Below are 20,583 nucleotides of genomic sequence, written 5' to 3'. Positions count from 1 at the left end.
GCCAAGTGCAGCAGCACCCCCCTACAGGTAGCTGCCACAACTGAGAGAAAGAAGCTGTCTCCTTCAGGACCTGAAACATTCTGGCTGAGGTCCTCCCACATCCCCTCTCAACCTGGGTGGCCTTCCTCACCTGGTGCAGGTGACTGTTGCTGCCCTGCACCTGCCAGCCTCTGTTCTCCTCTCTCCCTCTACAGGGACTGGGGACCCATCTCCTCTCCCAGCCACCCCTCCCTCTCAGACGCACCCCCCTTCATGTTCCTGCTCAGCTCAGTTAGTAGTGGGATGTTGGAGAAAGCAGTGATAGGTAATCCATGTGGGACCCCAGACACAGCGACAGGACCAGAGGCACATGTAGCACCCTAGTCCTTGTGGCTGCATTTGGATAAGGGAGGAGCAGAGAATAGTAACCACTTCCCTGAGTGGCCCAGCCCCCAGGTGACTTAGGTAGAACCCACGGCTGATCTGAGCCCACCTGTGTCAAACCCCCACCCCAGCATCTTCCTCTCAGAGGCCCCTCTATGAGCCCATCAGCTGCCAAGGGACCCCGGCTTATTACCTGGAAATGGACTCTTAGGACACCTGACCACACCCTCTGTGCCCCAAATGCTCACCTTAGGAGAAAACACCATACAGGCCCTTATCTGGATTGGAAATTCAAGTCCCTCAGGTTTGTCCTCTGCTTTCAGATCCTCTAGCCACCCCTCTGCTTCTCCCGAGGGCACTACTGGGCTTTTCCCACATGATTCTCACTGCTTGTTTCTTCTTTCCGTACATCACTAGAGTAGCTGCAGAGTTACCACTTCAAGAGGACTCTGTCTTGTTCATACAAAATTCTCTTGATGGAATATGTGCAAGAACAATGCGGGTCTGAATAAATGTCCACTCTGTGAATGCTGTCCTGTTTCTGTCTCTGCGGCATTAGTCCCAGGTCACCCCCCCACACACACACATCAGCCCTGCATCTATAATTGGAACCAGTAAGAGCCATCCTCTGAGTCCTGTGTCCCCCAGTGCTAAGCTGTTGTCCTACATGCATGACCTCCCACCATCCCCAGGGACAGGTGCAAAGACGCCTCACTGAAACCTGGGCTCTCCTCCTCCAAATGAGTCTATTCATGTTTTCATGGGTAATCTGGGCCCCTCATGCCAGGACGTGAGGCAGGCAGGAGCCATGCATAGAAAAGTCATTCCTCCCTGGGGCAGCAGTCCATGGAGCAGGACTCAGCATCTGAGCTGTAGGTTAGGAATCTCCACTTCACAGGGGAGGCCCTAGCACCTCCAGCAGCCAGTGTGGAGTGGCCACCAGGGGGCAGCAGAGATCACCTGCCAAAGCCACCTGCAGATGGGAGAGTCTGGCCATTAGGGCTTTTAACAGACAAGGGGGGTTAGCAACCAGGACCTGAGACCTTAAGGACATTTTTCATCTGTCTACAGTGTCATCCTTCACTCTCAAGGACATATTCTTCAGGGTGTATGTGTGTTGGATCCTGCTCATGGAGACATTGCCTATTTCTCTAACACAGGTAGAGGCACTTGGTCTGCCACCAACTCACATCCCAGCTCACTTTAATGGAGCTAAAGCACTGTCACTGTCCACAAACACCAGTGCTCCCTGTGACCACGTTTCCCACTCCCTCCCCTTTGCCGACAGCTCTCTACCCTGACAGACACAGCTGCTCCTCCTTCCTGGAAGTTCCTCTAACCTGTCCCTCCACTCATCTCTCTCATGGGAGGGAGAGGGCACTGAAAATTCAGTTCTTCCCTGTTCCCAGTACCTGCAACACGGTAATTTCTCGATAAAGTTTTTTTGACTTAACTTGTAAAGTAAAATATTTATTACATATTTTTTTACAACTGAACACAACTTAATTATGACAAACATTCCCTTGAAGAGTTACTAAACTTTGAAGCCCCCTCTCATTCTCATATACAGCGATCATTTCTTTTCACACTTGATCTGTCCCTGTCCCTCACTGCAAAATGGAGATACTAAGGCACAGTGCCCATAACCAGCTGCGGGAGATTACACCTGAGAGCCGACTCTTACAGCACCATTAGTAACTCCATATGCTCTTGACAGAGGATGAATTTTATTTGGTCTCTGTGGCCCATGACCTGTGACCTGCGGTAGGACCCTGCACTTCTGTGAGCCTTATAGTGTCACTTACACAATGTGTTCAGAAAATAAAGACACACTCCACCTTTGAGGTCTCAGTGTCCAGGCCAGCCAAGGAGCAAACCCAGGACATGAACTGGGAGGGAGATATCAGTCCCAGACTGTGAGACCAGGCTCCTCCTCCCCTCTCTGTGTCCTTAGGGGCTGAGCCCTTCTCTGAACCCCTGAGGCTCAGCTTATTTGCATAACCAGCAGGTCTCTCAAGAAAGGGGATAAGACAGGCCTGGGAGGAACTTTGCCCAGCTTCTGGGGTCTTGGTAGCAGCATCAGGGCACTTCCACCATGGCCTGGACCCCTCTCCTCCTCAGTGTCCTGGCATACTACCCAGGTGCTGTGCCCAGGCTCACACCCACCCCAGCCTCAGAGATATAAGACAAAACTGAGTCTGACTCTGAGCTCAGCAGGGAGCTGTCTGGGGCTGGGGGGGGGGGGTGGGCGGAGGGGCAGGATGCCTATTACACTGTATGGGATGAGGGACTAGAGGGGTGTAATCCCTCCACCTGTGCTCACTGGCTCTGCGTGAGCCCTGTGGGGGTGGTCCTGAGCAGAGAAAGGCGTGGATGGGTTCTCATTTTCAAGACTCCATCCACTAGCCAGCCCCATAAGCCTCTGGGACTGAAACTTATAAGAGGAGTCACCCTAGAGCCCAGAGAATTCCTAGAGCTCTATTCAGGCCAGGCAACTTAAGGGATTTCCTGGAAATGGGTCCTTTATCTTCCAGCCCAACTCATTTTTTCTCTCTTGCAGGTTCTGTGGCCTCCTATATGCTGACTTAGCCCTGCTTGGTGTCAATGACCCTGGGACAGACAGCCTGGATCACCTGTGGGGGAAACAACACTGGAGGTAAAATGTTCACTGGTACTAGCAGAAGCCAGGCCAGGCACATGCTGGTTATCTGTTATGATATCGATCGGTCCTCCGAGATTCCTGACCCATTCTCTGGCTCCAACTTAGGGAGCATGACCACACTGACCATCAGTGGAGCCGGGGCTGAGAATAAGGCTATTACTGTCATGGGTGGAACAGTGGTAATGTTCACAGTGAGACAGGCAGTCAAAGAAATGAGACACAAATCCCTTGCCCATCTGTGTCACACTCTCTTCCAGCCCCAGGAGGCCTTTGGACAAAGCAATGAGCAGATCTGACCCAGGCCCCCAGATCTGAGTCCCCAGAACCCCCCCAGCCCACCAGGCTTGTTCTGCACAGGGTGGATCAGGAGAGGATAGGCCCACAGTTATTGTGACTATGTTTCATTTGTTACTGTGAGTGGAGGAATGACTGAACAGGTTAGAAGACATGGAAGATATTTTCTAAAGACCAAATCTTTTAAAACTTCCCAAAATGAAAATTACATGATTTGAACACACTGATATTGTCAGCAGATTCGACGCCACAGAAGAAGAGATTAGTGAAGTTGCTTTTGTGGCAATAAAAACTATTCAGAGTGACGCCAGTCAGAGTGGCCAAAATGAAAAAATCAGGAGACTATAGATGCTGGAGAGGAGAGGATGTGGAGAAACGGGAACCCTCTTGCACTGTTGGTGGGAATGCAAATTGGTGCAGCCACTCTGGAAAGCAGTGTGGAGGTTCCTCAGAAAATTAAAAATAGACCTACCCTATGACCCAGCAATAGCACTGCTAGGAATTTACCCAAGGGATACAGGAGTACTGATGCATAGGGGCACTTGTACCCCAATGTTTATAGCAGCACTCTCAACAATAGCTAAATTATGGAAAGAGCCTAAATGTCCATCAACTGATGAATGGATAAAGAAATTGTGGTTTATATACACAATGGAGTACGACATGGCAATGAGAAAGAATGAAATATGGCCCTTTGTAGCAACGTGGATGGAACTGGAGAGTGTGATGCTAAGTGAAATAAGCCATACAGAGAAAGACAGATACCATATGTTTTCACTCTTATGTGGATCCTGAGAAACTTAACAGAAACCCATGGGGGAGGGGAAGGGAAAAAAAAAAGAGGTTAGAGTGGGAGAGAGCCAAAGCATAAGAGACTGTTAAAAACTGAGAACAAACTGAGGGTTGATGGGGGGTGGGAGGGAGGGGAGGGTGGGTGATGGGTATTGAGGAGGGCACCTTTTGGGATGAGCACTGGGTATTGTATGGAAACCAATTTGACAATAAATTTCATATATTGAAAAAAAAAAACTATTCAGAGTGAAACACAAAGAGCAAAACCTAGAAAAAAATGAACAAGGCCTCAGTGTGGTTAAGACAACTTCATGTGCCCTAAAGTGTGTAACTAGAGTAACTGAGGAAGAGAAGATGGGGAGCAGGTGGTTAACAGAAAAAAAAACATTTAAAGAAATAATAGCCAAAAATATTCAAAATTGATAAAACTAATTAGCCAGGATATCCAAAGCTGAACAAACCTCTGACACAGGGAACGTGAGAAACAGCACAACACTCATCATAATGAAATTGCTACAAACCCTCACAGCCTGAGATGCAGACACCCTCACAGCCTGAGAGGAGACGTGTTCCTACAGAGGATACAGAGGAACCAGCTTCATGCTAAGAGCACAGTTCTCATTACGTGTCATGTAAGCAAGAAAACAAAATATTTGTCACAGACTCTGAGTCTAAAGTTATCTCTTGTCTAGCAAAAGAGCAAGATGCAGGATTGAAAGCGAGAGATGCCTAATGCCCAGGAAAAGACAAGAGCCCCAAATAAGGGTCCTTGCCCCATTTTTATTAGGATCAGAAGGCTTACAAACATGGTGATGGATGTGCACAAAGGGACAATGAATCTGTGAACATTAACTCGTGAGGGAAAGGGGGTCTTGAAGATATTCATGGTTAGGGATTTGGGTTAATACAAAACAAAATCCGGACACCGGGAAGTCGGGAGGAAGGTTGTTTACAGCGGACACGAGGCAGCACCCCTGTTTATCTTAGCCTCGGGGATAAGACAGGTAGGGGGAATAACCTCAGGTTGACAAGACACCTTTTCTTTTGTTAACCATCTCCGCTCTGGGCTGCTTTGCCTGCAGTGCAGCAGTCCATAGTCCAATTCACCAATATATCTAACCTGGCCCTATTCTCCTGTGAAAGCAGCTTTTCTGCTATAGTACTAAATTTGGGGTGCTTTCACCCTGAATATCTAATCTTGTTATTCCTATGTATTAGGCACCTTTGTACCATTTCTATTTCAAGCCTTTGCCTCTCTCTGTCTCTATTTTGGGGGGCTCTACACCCCCTCCCTATTTTGGGGTGCCTTCGCATCTCCCTATTCCTGGCAACTTTCTGCCTTCCTATGCTCGGGGTGCCTTTGCACCCCCCTATTCTTGGGGTGCCAATCTGATTTACCCAAACTCAGGTGTGAGCATTTTATGACTTTGTATTTCTTTATGCCTTGTTAACCCATTGGTGTAAACCCAGGGGATTCCTAAGCTGATCCCCCACAATACTAAAAAACAAACAAACAAAAAACTTGTCAACCTTGATCTTTCTCCTACTAAATATGTCATTGAGAAGGAAAGACAAAATAAAACTTTCACAGATTGCAAACCTCACGGAACTGACCACCCACAGACCCTCACCACAGCAAAAGTAAAGGACGCCAAGGAAAGGGTGACAGATAGGAATGAGAATCTACACAAAGATTTTAAAAAGCATCAGATATCATAACCACATATATAAATATAAAAACCTTTTATTGGTTAATGCCTATAACAGGTATTCAACTGTTTATAGCAAAGATACTAACAATATATTTTGATTTGTGGAGTAAAAATAAAAATATGACAATGAGGACAGAAATGATAGGGGAGAGAAGACCATGTTATGACATCCTTATTCTGCACGTAAATGACTCATGTCACTGGGAGGGACCTTGATAAGTTAGACGTGAGTGCTGGAGGGCTCCTGGGTGGCTCAGTCAGTTAAGTGTCTGACTTTGAGGTCATGATCTCACAGTTCATGAGTTCGAGCCCCACGTCGGGCTCTGTGCTGACAGCTTGGAGCCTGGAACCTGCTTTGCATTCTGTGCCTCCCTCTCTCTCTTCTCCTCCCCCACTTGTGCTCTCTCTCTCTCTCTCTCTCAAAGATTAATAAACATTAAAAAAAAGTTTAAAAAAAAAGAAGTGAGGGCTGGAAATCATACAGAAACAATGATAACAAAACCATTTTAACAACAAAGAGTAAGAGCTAATAAAGTGCATAACTTTGGATCCTGCAGGAAATACAGATTCCAATGGACAAATATCTCACTTTGTTCGGGGAACAATGATAAGTATTCCAGCAGATGTACCATTAGCAGAAAATCAAGAGGAGGATGGTGGATTTACATCTTTAAAATACTGAAAGAAGAAACAAAACTGAGTATTTCATCCAGGGAAAATGTCCTTCAAAAATGGAAGCTAAATAGGTGTACCTGGTGGCTCAACTGGTTAAGATTCTGACTCTTGATCTCAGCTCAGCTCGTGATCTCTTCATTTGTGAGATGGAGCAGGGCGTCAGCCTGCTTAGGATTCTCTCTCTCCCCCTCCCCAGCTCGTGCTCACTCTCAAAACAAATATATAAACTTTAAAACATTTAAAAAAATTTTTTAATTAAAAAAATTAAGTGGCGCCTGGGTGGCTCAGTTGGTTAAGCATCCGACTTCAGCTCAGGTCATCATCTCACAGTCCATGAGTTCAAGCCCCGCATAGGGCTCTGTGCTGACAGCTCAGAGCCTAGAGCCTGCTTGGGATTCTGTGTCTCCCTCTCTCTCTCTGTGTCCCTTCCTCACTCTGTCTCTCTCTGTCTCAGAAATAAACATTAAAAAACTTTTTTTAAGAAAAAATTAAAAAACAAAAATGGAGGCTAAATAAAACATTTCTACCCATGCAAAAACTGACAGAGGTTCTCTTCAGTGAGACCCATATAAAACCAATAATCATGGACATCCCTCAGGCAGGAGGAAATGATTCCAGAAAGAATCTAAGTCTACAAAATAAATGCAAAAATCAGAAATGCTAAGTGCAGGGATAAATACTGAGACTGTGTATTATCTAAATCTCTTTAAAAGGTAATTCACCATGTAAAGCAAATATAGTAAGTATGTATGTTGGAACTTATAATACAGCTAAAAGTAATAGGTGTGACAATGGTAGGGAATAATCTAAGAGACAAAGCTAGAATTATGTTCTCAGATTCTATGTCATGTGGTATAACATCACCTAAATGTAGGTTTTGATGAGTCACTAATAAGACAGCAAGAACTTATAGCTAATTAGTAGAAAAAGGGAGACAAAATGGAATCATTAAAAATGCTCCATTAATACAAAAAGAAGAGAGAGAAATGCACAAAAGAAACAAAACACGGCACCAAGAAGAAAGAAATAGCAAGGTGGTATATAAAACGATATTGCTAATCACATTTTTAAAATGGTCTTATAACCACAATTAAAGACGGAGATTATCAAATTGAGTTTAAGGGCAACACCCAAATACAGGCTACATATAAAAGCATACAGTAAACAAAAGATACTAATATTTAAGCAAAGTCAGAAACAAGTTCTCAACCAATTCTGCTCCACAATGTGGAACATAAAAATTTTGCAGGGAACAGAAAGACAAACTGGAAAGATGAACACTTAAGAATAGTTGGGATGGGAAGGATGCCTGGGTGTCCAACTTTTGATTTCATTCAGGTCATGATCTCATGTTTCCTGAGATCAAGCCCCACATCAGGCTCTGTGCTGACAGTGTGGAGCCTGATTCTCTCTCACCCTTTCTCTCTGCCCCACCCCCCTCTTTCTCAAAATAAAAACAATAAGCATTTAAAAAAACAGAGATGGTAGAGATTGTAGTATTGATAATAAAGACTTAGGTGCACATGTGAACATCAGTACTAGAAGCATCACCTATTCCCACCATGACCCAACTGCATTAACTGGGATGCGGAAACATCAGACTGGATTCCTAAGTGGACAGAAAAGGGGTGGATATAGAATATCACACATGGCTCCTAGACCACGACCCTTTGCAAATTCAAATGCAAAAAAAAACAAAACAAAACACTTCAGTTTACCCTGCACTCTCCCTTGTAACAACGGGCCAGGCTAGGGCATTTCACCCTTGGACACATACAGGAATCACACCTGTCCTGCCTCCTGCACCGTGTATGTGACCTGTGTGTGCTGGGCTGGGGAGAGCAGGGGGGGCAGCTGCCTGGGGGAGGCTGGGCTCCCTGGTCCACACCCTTTCTCAGGTGACAGGTGCTTTGGGGTGACCTGACCTGCAGGAGGGAAGCTCCTGGTCTGAGTCCTCCTCCACTAGCAGGGGGCAGCAGAGCCGCAGCAGGAGCAGCAGGACAGAGGCTGGGGCTGCCCAGGTGGAGCCTCACAGGGACACCAGGCCTGGGGGGCAGCAGGTGTCTGTCCAGGGTTCAGTCATCAGAAGAGGGTCGGGATGATCCATCCTATCCCTTCAGGCTCTAGGGGCCACATTCTGGGGGTCAGACTTACACAGTGTCACCCAAGACACTGACAGAGGTCTTGGCACAGTTAATGCTTTGCTTGGGAATGCCAGTCCCCTCAGTGTCCACCAGTGTTCCCAGGGAACTGACTCTGTGCTGGGCACATCCAGAGATGGCCTGACCACTTACCCTCAGCCTCTCGTTCCCTACCTGCAGGACGCCAGCTGCTTTGCTCAGGATCATCTCAGAGGGCAAGAGATGGGGCACTCAGAGCCCCTGGTGCCAGGAAGGAGTGTCCTTAGCCTCCTTGTAAGACTGTCTGCAGAATGAAGTGGATTCTCACTACCTGAGATCACAGCTCTGGTCCCTGGGCTGTCCTAGGGTCAGTGAAGGATCCAGCTTCCTGCAGGGACCCCAGCTCTGGCTCCAAAGTTCACCCCATCTGGGAAGACATAAACCTGGGGACCCTAACAGGACATGGAACTTGAAGGCGACTTTTTTAGTCAGGGATGGTTTCTCATGCAATTCACATGTTTACTTGAAACACTGATGAGCAAACATAAAGGAATCAAAGCGTTGACAATGCTACATGCTGGCCTGTTGTAGGATGGGGGGTGTCAGAGAGAGGAGACACCACTTGTTACTAGACCAGAAGTTGTGATGAATCTCCAACAGGTGGTTGTTGAACAAGAGGACTCTCACAGACAAAATGATGAACAAACATTTTACTGATAAAGCTCCACATTCTAATGGCATGCCAAGAATGGGACCACATGCCTCTGGGGATGCAGAGGGGACAGGAAGCAGTAGTAGGAAGGTAATGAGGCCACAAGACCACCTTGCCCTGAATCAGGTGTTGTCTGTATCTCTCAGAGGGCCCAGCCCAGCCCCATGGTCATGCTCCTGGGAGATCACAGAGGGAGCCAAGGACTGACCCCAACATGGTTGTGTGAGATGGTCATGATGCGGTCAGCCCCTGGAAGGTGACTGATCCCAGACATTGGAGGCCAAGGCAGTTTGGTCTTTTTTTTTTTTACCTGACAGCAGATTGCAGGAAGTTGGGGGCTCTCCTCTTCCTCCTCAGTCACATATTCTGATCTCACAATTTGTTTATCTACTAGGGGTCCCAAAAGTGTAGGAAATTTGCATAGCTTCTAATAATCACTGACCCAAGGACCGGGAAGGGAATAAGAGAGGCTGGGGTACAGCCCAGCAGTGCTGTGGGTCTAAGGAGGCAGGGCTCTGGGCATCCGCACCATGGCCTGGACCCCTCTTCTGCTCCCTGTCCTCAATCTCTGCACAGGTGCTGCCCCTGGGTTCCCTACACAGGACCTGAGCTGGGCCTGCCCCAAACCATGAGCTCAGCCCCAGCACAGCCTCAGTATTGGGAATGAGAGAATGAACCACCGGATATCACAACAACCTGTCTTCTGTCTTTTCAGGCTCTGTGGCATCCAGTGAGCTGACTCAGCCACCCTCAGTGTCAGTGGCCCTGGGACAGACAGCTACAATCACCTGCTCTGGAGATGTACTGTCAGAGAAATATTCATCTTGGTACCAGCAGAAGCCAAGCCAAGCACCCGTGCTGGTCATTTATAAGGATAGTGAGCGGCCCTCAGGGATCCCTGACCGATTCTCTGCCTCCAGTTCAGGGAAAACAGTCACGCTGACCATCAGCGGGGCCCAGGCTGAGGATGAGGCTGACTACTACTGTAGGTCATCAGACAGTGCTAATAAGGTTCACAGTGACACAGGTAGATGGGGAAGTGAGACACAAACTCCTTCCCAGTCTGTGTTCTTTCCTCCAGCCACAGGGGGCTGGTAGACAAAGCAATGAATAGATCTGGCTCAGGTTCCCACATCTGATGTCCCCAGGCTGCCCCTTCCCCACACCTCTCCAGGCTGGCTCTGCAAGCGGTGGATTGGCAGAGGATATGTTTGCATCTATTGTAACTATATTTAATCTGTGACTGTGAGTGCATGAATTACCGGATATATTAGGAGCAGATATAGAAGACATTGTTCAAAGACCAAATCTTTTAAACCTTCTCTAATGAAAATCACATGATCTGAGATGTAAAAATACACAGATGAGATTTCCAGCAGATTACAGGCTGCAAAAGAAGTGATTAGTGACCCTGATGTCATAGCAATAGAAAACGATTCAAAATGAAACACTGAGTGAAATAGCTGGAAAAACTGAATAAAGGCGCAGTGCAGGGAAGACGACTTCACTCCACCTAAGGACTGTAATTGGGAGTACCTAAGGCAGAGAAGGTGGGGAGTGAGTGGTGACTGAAAACATCTGAAGGAAAAAGAGTCAAGAAGTTTTCAAATTTGGTGAAACCCATGAACCAATAAATCCAAGAAGCTCAACAAAGACCAGGGAACAGAGAACATGAGCGCACAATACACATCATAATGAAATTGCTACAAACCAGCGATGCAGATACTCTCCCAGCCAGAGAGAGGACACGTGTTCCCTACAGAGGAACCACCTTCATGGTGGGAGCACATTTCTCATTACATGTCATGAAGCAAGAAAACAGGGGAGCAATGTCTTCAAAACACTTTAAAAAAAACTGTCAACCTTATTTTTTTTATTTGTTTTCTTTATAACCCCACCCCCTCCTTCACTCACCCTCCCACCCCACCCACTGGTAGCCATCAATTTGTTCCCAATAGTTAGGAGTGAAGACAAAATAAACCTTTCTCAAACTGTGAACCTCACAGAACTAATCACCCACAAACCCTCAGCACAAACAATAGGAAAGGACACCCTCAGACAGAAGGAAAGGGACACAGAGTGAAAGGAGAATCTATACAAAGATACAAAAAGCATTAGATACCAGGGTGCCTGGGTGGCTCAGTCGGTTGAGTGTCCAACTTCAGCTCAGGTCATGATCTCATGGTTCATGAGTTTGAGCCCCATGTCAGGGTCTGTGCTGACAGCTCAGAGCCTGGAGCCTGCTTCGGATTCTGTGTCTCCCTCCCTCTCTGCCCTTCCCCTGTTCTCTCTCTCTCTCTCTCTCTCTAAAAAACAAAAACATTAAACATTTTTTTTAAATGCATCAGATATCAAAAACTAAATAGATAAGTATAAAAATATTTTATTGCTTAGTGTCTATTTAAAAAGTCAACTGTTTAAGTGGAAATAAGAATGATATGTTGTGATTCATAACGGATGTAAAAACAAAATATATGACAGTGTCGGCAAAAATGATGGGGAAAGGAAATCATGTTATCACCTCTTTATTCTAGATGAGAATAACATCACATCACAAGGAGGTACTTGATAAGTTAGGAGGTGAGGATTTCCATCCCTAAGTTAGAATTAAAATAAAACCATTTGAACACAAACAGCAAGAGTTAATAAGGTGTATTAGTTAGGATTCTCCAGAGAATGCGGATTCAATAGGACATGTGTCTCATACACCTCGATGTATATTTATGTTACACACACACACGTGCAGAAAGAGACAGACAGACAGACAGAAATGTATTTTGAGACCTGGGTCATGCGGTCATAGGTTGGCAGGTGTGAAGATGCAGGGAGACAGGAAGGCTGGACATTCAAGCAAGACTGATGTTGCAAAGTTCAGTCTAAACATAGTCTAAATGTTTGACATGTTAGCTAGAGACAGAGAAAATTAAAGGATACAAATCAAATTTCTAAAGATGAAATCTACGATGTCTCTGATTACAAATAAAACAGTTGAGTGACAGCACACACGACAAGAGGAACAGGCAAGGGAATGTGAAGACACTGCATAGATAGTGCAAAGTGAAAAACAGAAAAAAGATTTAAATTTTTTTTAACATTTATTCATTTTTGAGAGACAGAGAGAGACAGAGAGTGAGCAGAGGAGGGGCAGGGAGAGAGGGAGACACAGAATCTGAAGCAGGCTCCAGGCTCTGAGCTGTCAGCACAGACCCTGACGCGGGGCTCAAACTCATAAACCATGAGATCATGACCTCAGCCGAAGTCAGACGCTTAACCGACTGAGCCACCCAAGTGCCCCCAGAAAACAGACTTAAAGTTGAACAGAGAATCACCAAGCTGCAGGGCACCCTTAGCAATGGAACAGAATGTGATTGTGTCAGAAAAGGAGAGAAAGTGGGAGTGCAGAAATGGAAAATATCTGAAAGATTATTGGCTAAAATTCTCTAAATGTGATGGAACACAAGAGGGACATATCCAAAAATCTCAAAAAACCTCAAGCACAAGAAATAAAAGGAAAAAAGAAACAACCCTATCAATATCAAACGCTCAAGGCAGTGAAAAGGAGACCATCTTAGAAGCAGCCAGAGGAAGTTAAGCGACTGACTTCAGCTCAGGTCATGATCTCACAGTTCGTGGGTTCAAGCCCCGCATCAGGCTCTGTGCTGATGGCTCAGAGCCTGGAGCCTGCTTCAGATTCTGTGTCTCTCTTTCTCTGCCCCTCCCTCACTCGCACTCTGTCTGTCTCTCTGTCTCTCTCTCTCTCTCAAAAATAAATAAACATTAAAAAATTTTTAATAAAAAAAAGCAGCTAGAAGAAAACACACTCTGCACTCGGGAACAAAGAGGAGGATTCTAGTGGATTTTGCACTGGTGGAAATGCCAGCAAGAGACAATGGATTAACATTTCTAAACTACTGAAAGAAGGGGAGAAAATAATGCTTCACCTTGGGAAAATATCTGTTAAATGAAATCTAGATAAAATTGTTCACACATAGAAAAACTGACAGAAGTTTTCACGAGCTGACCCATAGTAAGAGCAACAATAATGGACATCCTTCAGGCAGGAGAAGGTGGTTCCGGGTAGAATCTGAATCTACAAAATGAATGTAAAAATCAGAAATGCTAACTATAGGGATAAATATTAACATTTTTCCTTTAAAAGATAATTCGTGGTGCACAGCAAATGTAAGAACTGGGTATATTGGAATTTCTAACATGGGTAAAATAATATGCATGAAAATCATAGCGAATATGCTGATAGGTGAGAGACAGAAGTATGTTATCAGGTGTTCACACTCCATGCAACGTGGCAGCATACGAGAATGTACACTATTCCAAGTTACTGATAATCTGATAGCGAGAACTTATAGCTTGTAAGCAAAAAGAGATAAAATGGAATCATGAAGAAAAAATGTTTCATTCATCAAAAAAAAGAGAGACACATGGAAAGAAGGAACAAAGAACAGATAGGACAGGAAAATAAAAGCAAGATGCTGTATTGAAATGATAATACTAATCACATTCAGGAAATGGTCTAAAAGACAAGGTTTGTCAGACAGAGTTTCACAGCAGCACCAGATGCTGCCTACCAGAAAGGCAAATGGAAATGACATGGAAATGTAAGCAACATTTCAGGATGATTCCCACCCCATTCCGCTGCACAATGTGGAACATCAAACATTTACAGGGAACAGATCAAAAATCTAGGGAGATGAATTGAATCCTTAAAATAATTAGGATAAAACCTTTTCTGTTATGGATTTTACGTACAAAAAGAAGGTAAGAAATATTTGCAAAGTACACTTCATGAGAACAGCTACAGAAATGGCCTCACATGACCCTTCCCTTCCTAGCCTTTAAGACTTTCAAACACAGAGTGACAAGAGCTCCCCTGCAGAGCCAGGAGGCGAGCACAGCTCCTCATGAGCCAGATCCCCACGAAGCCCACCCAGAAGCACAGAGATTCTCTCCACCAGCCTAAGAAGGAGCACTTTCACAAGGACCAGTGAGGGCATGAGGGAGGCTTCAGGTGACCAGGCTCAGCTGTGGGCTCAGGAGACAGAAGTCTAGGGTCCCCACTATGACCTGGACCCTCTCCTGCTCCCCTTCCTCACACTCGGCTCCGGTGCTGCCTCCCAGGCCCTGCCCACAAGGTTCAGCCCCCACAGGACACTGGGCATGACTCTGACCGTACTCTCAGCCCAGGGGATGCTGCAGAAGTGGGACCCCTGAGAATGAGCCCCACAGTATCCTGAACCTACAGGCACTGTCGTCCCCTAGAAGACTCATCTGCCCTCTGTAGAGTGGCCATGAGACCCCTGTCACTCCCACCTGCTTAGGGGAGCACAGAGAGAGGACCAAGCAATAATGCAAAGCAGAGCATCGGAACCCAGGCCAGGCCCCTGCACAGCCAGACAACCTCCACCATCCCCACAGACTCTCCAGCTCTAACCTGGGACACCTCCCTGCTAACCCACCCCATGTACAGGCTGAGGAGGCCCCTTTATAGGTCAGGTCAGGATGGGGATGGCAATGAGCTGAGGGACAGAAGCCCTGCTGCCCAGCCTGGCCTCACACTCACGCCTTCCCTCCTTGGTCAACTTCTGCCCCAAAGAGCCCAGGGACTAGTGGGCTCCATTCCAGGACTTGACCCACTTTCCTCTGTTTTCTGGGCACCTAATCTCTCGGGCCTTCCCTTTACCTGCCATGAAATGAAGAAGCTTATATTGATATAAGAAACACTTTTTTTCACATTACATAATACAAAATACTGTAAGAGTCTTATTAATGAGAGAGACTCCATGGGGTCTCAGTGAGTTAACTTTGGTGTAGGAGCCTCATGTGTTCCTCTTTGGGAATCCAAGGGAAAATTTTTGGCTAACCTATAACCTCTATCATGTGCAACTATATCCAAGTCTGAATTAGCAGATTCCCAATTTCGCCAAACAACAGACGAGACTAGTTTACAAATCCTGCCACACCACGCATCCAGGAGAGGTGGGTTGGAATTAAAAAAAACAAACTAGAAAAGATAATAATAACAATAGGATTAAAGGTTTGGGTGCTCAACTGAACTTAGTGCCAGAAGCATCACCTGTTGCCATGATGACCCAACTACACTAATAGGGATGCAGGAGGCATCAGTCTTGATTCCTAAATACACAGGAATCTGGTGGCTGTGAGACATCACATAGGTTTGTCTGGACACTGACCCTTTTCAAATGCAATAGACCTTACACTTTACTGTTACACTCCTTTTTGTAAGAAGACTGTGGGCTAGGCCAGGGTATTTCAGTCCTGGGATAAGTATAAGAATCACGCCTGTCTTGCCTCCTGCCCAGTGTATATGACCTGTCTGTGCTGGGCTGGGGAGGGCAGGGCCAGCAGCTGCCCATAGGAGGCTTAAACCCTGGTCCACACCCTTTCTCAGGTGACAAGTGCTGTGGGGTGACCTGACCTGCAGGAGGGAAGCTCCTGGTCTGAGTCCTCCTCCACCAGCAGGGGGCAGTAGAGCTACATCAGGAGCGGCAGGACGGAGGCCGGGGCTGCCCAGGGGGAGCCTCACAGGGACACCAGGCCTGGGGGGCAGCAGGTGTACAAGTTTCCATCCTCAGAAGAAAGTGGGGACAATCCAACCTGTCTCCACAGGCTGCAGCGACCACATTCGGAGGTTCTGACTCGGTGTCACCCAGAATATTGATGGAGTCCTGACACACTGAGCAGGAAATGAAGGTCCTCTACCTACCAGCGTTCCCAGAGACTGACTCCTCTGTGCTGGCCACATCCACGGATGCCCTGACCGCTCATCCTCTGCCTCATCTTTGCCACCTACAGGCCAGCTCGGACCCTGGGCTGCAGCTCCTTGCTCAGGAGCAGCTGAGGGAGAGAGCAGCAGGCAACCGGGAGCTGCTGGTTCCTGGAAGTAGCGTCAGCAACCTGCTTATAAGACTGTCTCCAAAGTGGATTCTCCCAGCCTCAGGCCACAGCTCTGGTCCACAGGCTGTTCTTGGTTCAGTGACAGCATCCAGCTCCCTTCAGGGATCCCAGAGCTCACGCCTTGTAGGAACGTGTGACCTTGGTGACCCATACAAAAACCAGGAAGCTTAAAATTTGCTTCCAGTGGTGTTTCATCCTTTTCACATGTCTATATAAAACACTGATGAAAACATTAAAAGGAACCAAAGGGTTGACAATACCAATTTCTGCTCTCTTGTGGGATGGGGGAGTCATAGAGATAGAAACTCCACATGTAAGTAGACATACTTTGTGGTGAATCTCCAACAGCAGGTGGTGTTTATTGAGCAAGCCACCAAGCAGAAGGTGATGAATGAACTTCAGAATGAGAGAGTCTTCCATTCTAATGACGTACCAAGGATGGGACCAGAGTGTGTCTGTGGGACACAGAGGGGACATGAGGCAGGAGGGGGGGAGGGAATGGGGCTGCAGGACCACCTTTCCCTGAATCAGGTGTTGTCTGTCTCTCAGACGGCCCAGCTCACACCAGGGCCAGGCTCCTACAAGACCCTGAGTCAGGGCACCAGGACCCCAGGCAGAGTGGGTTGGAACAACGGTCTTATGGTCAGATCCCGGAAATTTCACTGTGATGCCAGACCTTGGAAACCAAGTCTGATTTTCAGACCAGAAAGTTCCTTGCAGGAAGCTAGGGCTGCTCTCTTCCTCCCTAGTCACATGTTCTGAAATCACAAGTGACTAATCCATTTGGAGCCCCACAGAACAATAAATTTGCATAAATACTGACAATCACCTCCCCAAGGGCCTGGAGAGAAAAAGAAAAGCCTGGGTGAGACTGCCCTGCTGCCCTGCTGTTGAGTCTCAGCAGGCAGAGCTCTGGGAGTCTCCACCATGGCCTGGACCCCTCTTCTGCTCCCGCTCCTCACTCTGTGCACAGGTGCTGCTCTGGGGCCCTGGGCACAAGCTCAACCACCACAGGACCTGAGTTGGGCCCACCCCAAACCCTGAGCCCAGCCCCAGCACAGCATCAGCAGTGGGTCCCTGGACATGAGCCTCTGGACCTCAAACCAACCTCTCCTCTCCTGTCTTTTCAGGTTCTGTGGCCTCCAGTGGGCTGACTCAGCCTCCCTCAGTGTCGGTGGCCCTGGGACAGACGACCACGATCACCTGCTCTGGAGATGTACTGAGGGAAAGATATGCATATTGGTACCAGCAGAAGCCAGGCCAAGCCCCTGTGATCCTAACTACTAAAAATACTGAGCGGCCCTCAGGGATCCCTGACCGATTCTCTGGCTCTAACTCGGGGAACACAGCCACCCTGACCATCAGCAGGACGCGGGCAGAGGATGAGGCTGACTATTACTGTCAGTCCTATGACAGCAGTGGGAACGCTCACAGTGACACGGGCAGATGGGGAAGTGAAACACAAACGCCTTCCCTGCCTGTGTCACACTCTCCTCCAGCCACAGAAGGACTGTGGACAAGCAATGAGCAGGTCTGACCCAGGCTCCCAGATCCCAGGTCTCCCGAGATCCACTCTGCCTTCTAGGCTGGCTCTGCACAGGGAGGGTCAGGAGTGCATTCAGAGCTGACAACACCAGGCTGCCTGGGTTCTGAGAACCCGGGTATGACCTGGGGATAGAGGGCCTGGGTGGAGGAGACAGAAGGAGGTTTTTGTCCAGTGGTCACTATCTCTGCATTTTTATATGGTGGTCACTGGGCCACTGTTCACGCCAGTCACCAGGATGAGAGTCCCCAATGTTCCCATGAGCTGAGCTCCTGATGACCTGGCATCATGAGCCACCTCCACTTGAGGGGAGCAGAGGGTATAATAGTCACAGTGTTGTCATCCATACCCCCACATCTGGGTTCACACACCACTGCTGCCTGGAGGGCCTGACAGCTCACAGGGGTCCTCCCCACTGGGAAGTGCTCTTGGTTCAGACAACTGCCTCCCCAGGTTTCTGCCCCTTCTCAGAGAGGTTCAGGTGAATGCCGGCCTGAGTGAATGAAGGCCCTGCCTCAGGCTCAGATGTCCTGAAGGTCCCAGCTTTAGAGCTCCCTGCAGGAATCATGTGATGCATCCCTCTGTGTGGGTCACTCTCCTGCCCAGTCTGGCCTCCCTCCTCCTTCCAGATCTCCTGCACATGCACGTCTCCATCTCAGAGTCTGCTTCCAGGAACCTAATCTGTGATGGCCGGCATCTCCGACAGGGTCTCCAGGGACCTGAGGAGGCCACTGTATACACACGAAGCTGGAGTTCCTCCCCCAAACCCCCAATGTGCATGTCAGATCCTCAGACAGATCAGATTGTTACTTGTCATTTTACACAATGGAAAAAAGATCCAGATACACCAGGTGCTCTTAGTTCTGAAAGACAGTGGCAGAGTCACATCCATTTTCTGGTGAATGGGGGACACTGGGGCAGCTGCCTCCTCCTACAAAGTGACCAGAAGATGGGGCGCCTGGGTGGCTCAGTCGGTTAAGCGTCTGACTTCGGCTCAGGTCATGATCTCGCGGCTCGTGAGTTCAAGTCCTGCATCGGGCTCTGTGCTGACAGCTCGGAGCCGGGAGCCTGCTTCGGATTCTGTGTCTCCCTCTCTCTCTGCCCCTCTGTCACTTGCACTCTGTCTCTCTCTCTCTCAAAAATAAATAAACATTAAAAAAAATTAAAAAACAAAAACAACAACAAAAACAAAAAAGCAAAGTGACCAGAAGATACACAGACTCATAAGTGAGACACAAAATGAGTGCTGCCTCACTTCTACCCACCAATTCTTGCATAAGAATTTCTCTTCCCACCCACCCTCCCCAGAAATATAGACAGAAAACAATTCTGTGACATACAGTTCAGCCTGTCAACGTTGACACTTAATAAGCCACCACAGTCCAAACTCGCTCAACTGAAACCCACTCAGATCCACACGAACCAGTCTCTAAACAAAGAGTGCATTGGTAGTCATGCTTCCACCTAATAAGATAAAACCATCCCACGAACAATTACAAACATGCTCACCCTTTTCCCCAAGAGGGTACAATATACACATTTTTCTGCTAGAGATATTTATTTTTATCCCTGTGGATTTGATATCTTGCAACTTCCATATTGAGATGTAAATTACAGTGAGCACACCTGATGTTAGGTGATAATGGGATGACATAGAACAAAGCAAAATCCTATGAATAATTTGCCTGCAAACATGTTCATATCAACATAAGGAAGAAACGCTTGTTACCACTACCTGTGGTTGGAGTGGTGTCTGTAATTACCTTCTTCACTACTCACTCCATATCCCCTTCCCTCAGCAAACACCTGAGCTAGTTGCCTTCGTTTCCTGTTGGTAGGACTAGACCTTCATTCTGGAACGTTCGTCCATTATCAGACCTGTGGAATTGGACTGTGACTCATGTATGACTATAATCACAGACCCAGGGAGTATCAGGGGATCTCTGAACCCATATTCTCCTGCTTACCCCAGTGGTGTAACAGAGACCCCATTGCTCCATGACAGACCTCATGAAACACCCCAGGCAGTGCCGCTACTTTGAAATACTACCAGGAGGAGTCAGAGGGAGCCATGGCACACTCTCTACAACCAGAGCAGCACAGTCCATGTCCCGCTGGGATTTCACCTCCTCCTCAACACACAACACATGTGACTGGTGAAAAAGGCCCCATTTAAACCATGTTTTCCAAATTATTACAGGGCCTAGAAACTGAACCAAGCTCGGGTGACCACAGCAGGAAAGTTAAGCCTCAAGTCCCAGGTGGCCGAGTAGAACCAGGGGAGACAAGCACAGGAAGTGAGATTTTTCCGTGTGGCCTAAGGCCTAAACCAGAGCAAGTGGAGCTCAGTAAGCACAGAATCCCCTGAGGCAGGGTGGGGGCGAGCAGGGGCTGCTCCACCAGATGCAGCTGCAGCAGGTCTGGTGGGGCCTGGGCATCTGCATGTGGAACAGCTCCCAAGTGAGCCTATGGTGCTGGTCCTCCCAGGACCGCATTCTGAGTGGCTTCACTCCTATTCATCTGTGGCTCCCAGCACAGGTGAACGGCCCCCCAGGGCGGCACAGTTGTGACACAGGTGTCCTGCTCTCCCTCCCACCCAGGATTTACAGGGTCAGGGCCCTGCCCTCACCCCTGTCCACATTGCTCACCCCCCCCATCAGGCCCATAGACAGTCTGTCCTGACTCAGCCTCCCTAGGTGTCTGGGGCCCCTGCACGGATGGTTACCATCTTCTGTGCTGAGGCAGCAGGGACCCTGGGGAGATAATAATGTCTCCTA

At 47.6% G+C, this 20,583-nt stretch overlaps 1 protein-coding gene, 2 long non-coding RNA genes and 1 pseudogene across 7 annotated transcripts in view; 2 read left to right on the top strand and 2 right to left on the bottom strand.

Moving 5' to 3' along the window:
* LOC147575369 (uncharacterized) overlaps positions 1-20,583 on the bottom strand; it is a 473,279-nt gene that overhangs the window by 392,113 nt on the left and 60,583 nt on the right. The gene's annotated exons all lie outside the window — the stretch shown is intronic.
* Positions 1-20,583, top strand: part of LOC112870219 (immunoglobulin lambda-1 light chain-like) — a 169,571-nt gene that overhangs the window by 95,931 nt on the left and 53,057 nt on the right. For 2 of the 4 annotated variants that reach the window (XM_086681998.1, XM_086681997.1), the window contains exon 3: positions 10,320-10,341. The exons of the other annotated variants lie outside the window; for them this stretch is intronic. In XM_086681998.1, coding sequence (XP_086538124.1) covers positions 10,320-10,341 — 22 coding nt within the window. The remainder of the gene's footprint in view (positions 1-10,319; positions 10,342-20,583) is intronic. 4 annotated transcript variants of the gene reach the window in all.
* LOC147575370 (uncharacterized) overlaps positions 1-20,583 on the bottom strand; it is a 284,866-nt gene that overhangs the window by 213,667 nt on the left and 50,616 nt on the right. The gene's annotated exons all lie outside the window — the stretch shown is intronic.
* The window catches only part of LOC147575371 (immunoglobulin lambda variable 5-52-like), a 447,861-nt pseudogene that overhangs the window by 379,114 nt on the left and 48,164 nt on the right, over positions 1-20,583 (top strand). The window lies entirely within an intron of this gene.

Source organism: Puma concolor, chromosome D3 (assembly GCF_028749965.1).
Source record: "Puma concolor isolate L17-30 chromosome D3, mPumCon1.1.hap2, whole genome shotgun sequence".
NCBI lineage: Eukaryota > Metazoa > Chordata > Mammalia > Carnivora > Felidae > Puma > Puma concolor.
Note: the sequence above shows the minus strand (reverse complement) of the source record. Positions and strands in the feature narration are given on the sequence as shown.